Source organism: Sprattus sprattus (genome assembly GCF_963457725.1).
Source record: "Sprattus sprattus genome assembly, chromosome: 15".
In the NCBI taxonomy this organism is placed as follows: domain Eukaryota; kingdom Metazoa; phylum Chordata; class Actinopteri; order Clupeiformes; family Clupeidae; genus Sprattus; species Sprattus sprattus.
In genome coordinates this window covers 3,681,832-3,685,855 of record NC_137913.1, presented here as the reverse complement: position 1 = coordinate 3,685,855, position 4,024 = coordinate 3,681,832, and the positions used below count along the sequence as shown (strand labels likewise).

The 4,024-nt window shown below is 57.7% G+C and overlaps 1 protein-coding gene across 1 annotated transcript in view; it reads left to right on the top strand.

Annotated features, from left to right (window-relative positions):
• lzts3b (leucine zipper, putative tumor suppressor family member 3b) overlaps nt 1-4,024 on the top strand; it is a gene marked incomplete at both ends in the record, with an annotated part of 5,427 nt that continues 1,403 nt past the window's right edge. Inside the window, 6 exons of the mRNA XM_080851914.1 lie at nt 1-618; nt 1,302-1,408; nt 2,159-2,340; nt 2,485-2,690; nt 3,023-3,343; nt 3,927-4,024. The exon at nt 3,927-4,024 is cut by the window's right edge and continues 133 nt beyond it. Of these exons, the coding sequence (XP_080708040.1) occupies nt 1-618; nt 1,302-1,408; nt 2,159-2,340; nt 2,485-2,690; nt 3,023-3,343; nt 3,927-4,024 (1,532 nt within the window). The remainder of the gene's footprint in view (nt 619-1,301; nt 1,409-2,158; nt 2,341-2,484; nt 2,691-3,022; nt 3,344-3,926) is intronic.

Here is a 4,024-nt window from a genome sequence, read left to right as displayed (position 1 = left end):
ATGGGCAGCGTCGGCAGCGGAGTGGCGGGCGAACAGGAGTTTGCCATGAAGAGCGTTGGCACCCGGACTACGCTGCCCCGCATGGCACCGCACCACCTGCCCCGCCGCAGCCACAGCGCCGAGCGCGTGCCACCCCCGCTCCTGCCCCCGCTCATCCACCCCCCGTCGGAGGGCACGGAGGTGGGCACGGAGGGCGGCTCCAGCGACGGGCGCAGCAGCAGCGCCACCTCCGACCGCCCTCCGCCCACCACCAGCATGGAGTCGTCCAGCGTGCTCACCTCGCCCCCCACCGAGCGCGCCGAGCGCAGTTTCCGCGAGGTCCACCGGGGGGTGCTAGCGCTCGACCTGTGTGGGAACGTGGTGGCCGCGGCTGCCGCTGCCAGTAGCAACGAGAAGACCGCCCACCGCGGCGTCCGCATGATCACGGGGCACCAGCGGCACAGCCGGGACTCCAGCAATGCCCACGCTGCCGCCCACGCTGCCGCCGCCATGGCAGCCGCCGCTGCAGCCGCCAACAACAACAACCCCAAACCCAAACTGAAGCCCAAACCCAAACCGGAGAAGACGCCCTCCAAAATCCACCCTGTCTCTGGGAAACTGGAACACGCACGGGAGAAGGTAACTGGGACAGGGGAGCGAGGGTCAGGGGAACAGGGAATGGGGGAAAGGTGGACAGGGAGACAGGGGAATGGGGGTCAGGGGGATGGGGGTCGGGAGACAGAGGGATGGAGGACAGGGGGACAGAGAAAGGTCGACAGGGGGACAGGGGAATGGGTGACCCTAGGTTCTGATGTTGACATTAGGTATAATGACTTAAATGACATAAGGTGCTGATCAGGGACATTTAGTAGAATGGTTGCAGTGAGTAGCACAGAGCCCACACAGTAACATTTCATTCTGAAGAGAAGATGTTCTCAGTTAACAGTGTTACAGCGATGTATCAGACATGGCTTAATATAGCTTTTATTTGATGTGCAATCTCCAAAATGAAACAGTTCCATCTCAATTTCAACTTTCAAGTTGGCGTGGGTTTTCCCTGCATAACTCAACTTAGCTTTACTGCGATGTGTCAGACCTCTCTGGTCTTCTCTTTCTCTCTCTCCTTCTCTCATTCTTGTGTCTGTTTCTCTTCCTCTCCGTCTCTCATCCTTGTGTATGTTTCTCTTTCTCTCTCTCCTTCTCTCATCCTTGTGTCTGTTTCTCTCTCTCTCCTTCTCTCATCCATATGTATCCGTGTCTGTTTCTCTTTCTCTCTCTCCTTCACTGATCCTTGTGTCTGTTTCTCTCTCTCTCCTTCTCAGAATAACCCGGCCCTGGTCCGCCCCTCCGCCTTTAAGCCAGTGGTGCCCAAGAGCTTCCACTCCATGCAGAACCTGGTGGGGCAGGCTGCTGGAGGAGGAGGAGGTGGAGGAGGAAGAGGAGAAAGAGGAGGAGACAGAGGAGACAGAGGAGGAGAAAGAGGAGGAGACAGAGGAGGAGACAGAGGAGGAGAAAGAGGAGGAGACAGAGGAGGAGAAAGAGGAGGAGACAGAGGAGGAGAAAGAGGAGGAGACAGGGGAGGAGAGAGAGGATGGGACAGAGGAGACAGAGGAGGAGAAAGAGGAGACAGAGGAGGAGAAAGAGGAGGAGACAGAGGAGAAAGAGGAGACAGAGGAGGAGAAAGAGGAGACAGAGGAGGAGAAAGAGGAGGAGACAGAGGAGGCGAAAGAGGAGGAGACTGCTCCAACATCCCACAGCCTCTCCGAGAGCTCGACAGGTAAGGCTAGGGGGCAGAAACATGTACATATTCATTTAACTACTACACACACACACACACACACACACACACACACACACACACATTATTATAAATCATTACACACACACATTATCATTATTGACATTATGTAAATGATCCTTATATTGTGGGCTGTTTCTTGACATCAAGGGACAAGTCAGGAGAATTGTGGGATTTAACTGTAATCTTTTACTGTAGTCTTTTTCCTACGCTATACTTTAATGTGCCTCACTAGTCATGCTCAGAAAACTCAGAAAATGCTCTCTCTCTCTCTCTCTCTCTTTAAACTCTCTGCCTCTATTTAAAACTCCCTCTCGCTCTCTCTCTCCCCCCTCTCTCCCCCCTCTCTCCCTCTCTCTCTCTCTCTCTCTCTCTCTCCAGCCCCCCCTGTGACCCGACCGACAGTAGTCTTGGCGACGGCGGGGGTCAGAGCGGCATGTCTGACTCTGGCAGCACGTCTCTGAGCAGCCTGCCCACCTACACCAGCTCAGGGCCCGCTGCCCTCGGCCCCCTCAGTGCCTCCACCAGCCACCTCAACCGCCTGGGCACCCACCACACCATGGGCACCCACCACACCATGGGCACCCACACCATGGGCACCCACACGGGCACCCACCACACGACGGGCCTCATCGCCAGCACCAGCGTGGGCACCAACACTGCAGGGGGCGCTACAGGAGGAGGGGGAGGGGGAGGAGGCGTTGGAGATCGTCTGGAGAAGCAGCCAGGCTACCAGAACGGCCTGGGCCTGTCGTTGGAGAGCAGCCACTTTTCCTCGTCGGGGGGGAAGAGCTCCTTGACCTATCAGAGGCTCTGTCATCAGGTGGACGTCCCCGCCCCGCCCCGCCCCTCGCCCTCCTCTGATGACATCATACAGGACCTCGAGGACCGACTGTGGGAGAAGGAGCAAGAGGTACGTACACACAGAAGGAGTGTGTGAGAGGTGTGTGTCTGTAGAGGTACGTAAATACAGAAAGAGTGTGTGTAGTGTGTGTCTGTAGAGGTACGTACATACAGAAGGAGTGTGTGAGCGGTGTGTGTGTGTCATGTGTGTCTTGAGAGGTACGGACATACAGAAAGAGTGTGTGTAGACTGGCTCCTTGGCTTAACTTGCACTTGAGCAGTGACAGTCCCGCACTTCTTTTTCTTTCTATGTCGTTTTTCTATTTCTTAAAAAAACTCTATTCCTCTCCTCTCAGGTGGTCTAACCCTAACCCTCTCTCTCTCTCTCTCTCTCTCTCTCAGGTGGTCCACATGCGGCGTAACCTGGACCAGAGCGAGGCGGCCATCGTTCAGGTGTTTGAGGAGAAGCAGCGCGTGTGGGAGCGCGAGATGGAGGACCTGCGGCAGAACTACGCCAGCCGCCTCCACCAGGTGGCGCGCCGCGCCCAGCGCTCCCAGCAGGCCCTGCAGGGTCACGTGACCCGCCTGCAGCAGGACAAGGCCCGCCTGCAGGACGAGATGGCCACGCTCATGGCCCAGCGCGAGGAGCTGGAGAGGAAGTGCCTGGACTACAGGAAGGAGCAGGCCGACATCCTGCCACGCCTGGAGGAGACCAAGTGGGAGGTGAGACCAATTAAGAGGTTCTAATGGATCTTATGAAGCCCAGTTTAGAGGTTCTAATGGATCCCCAGGTTCTAATGGATCCCATTGGATTACATTTAACTTTATTGTCAATGTCCTCCTCCCCGTCCCCATCCCTCTCCATCCCTCTCCATCCTCCCCTTCCTCCCCGTCCCTCTCCATCCGTCTCTCCCTCCCCGTCCCCGTCCCTCTCCATCCTCTCCATCCTCCCCATCCCTCTCCCTCTCCATCCTCCCCGTCCCTCTCCATCCATCTTCCTCCTCCCCGTCCCCATCCCTCTCTATCCCTCTCCATCCTCCCCGTCCTCCCTTACCCTCTCCATCCGTCTCTCCCTCCCCGTCCCTCTACATCCTCCCTGTCCCTCTCCATCCGTCTCTCCCTCCCCGTCCCTCTACATCCTCCCTGTCCCTCTACATCCGTCTCTCCCTCCCTGTCCCTCTCCATCCTCCCCGTCCTCCCCGTCCTCCCTTACCCTCTCCATCCGTCTCCGCCCTCCTCCTCCCCGTCTTCCCTGTCCTCCTCTATCCTCCTCCTCCCCTTGTCCCTCTCGGTGGGGGCTGAGCAGGTGTGTCAGAAGGTGGGGGAGATCTCCCTGCTGAAGCAGCAGCTGCGTGAGAGCCAGGGCGAGGTGACGCAGCGGTCCAGCGAGATGCTGTCTCTCCG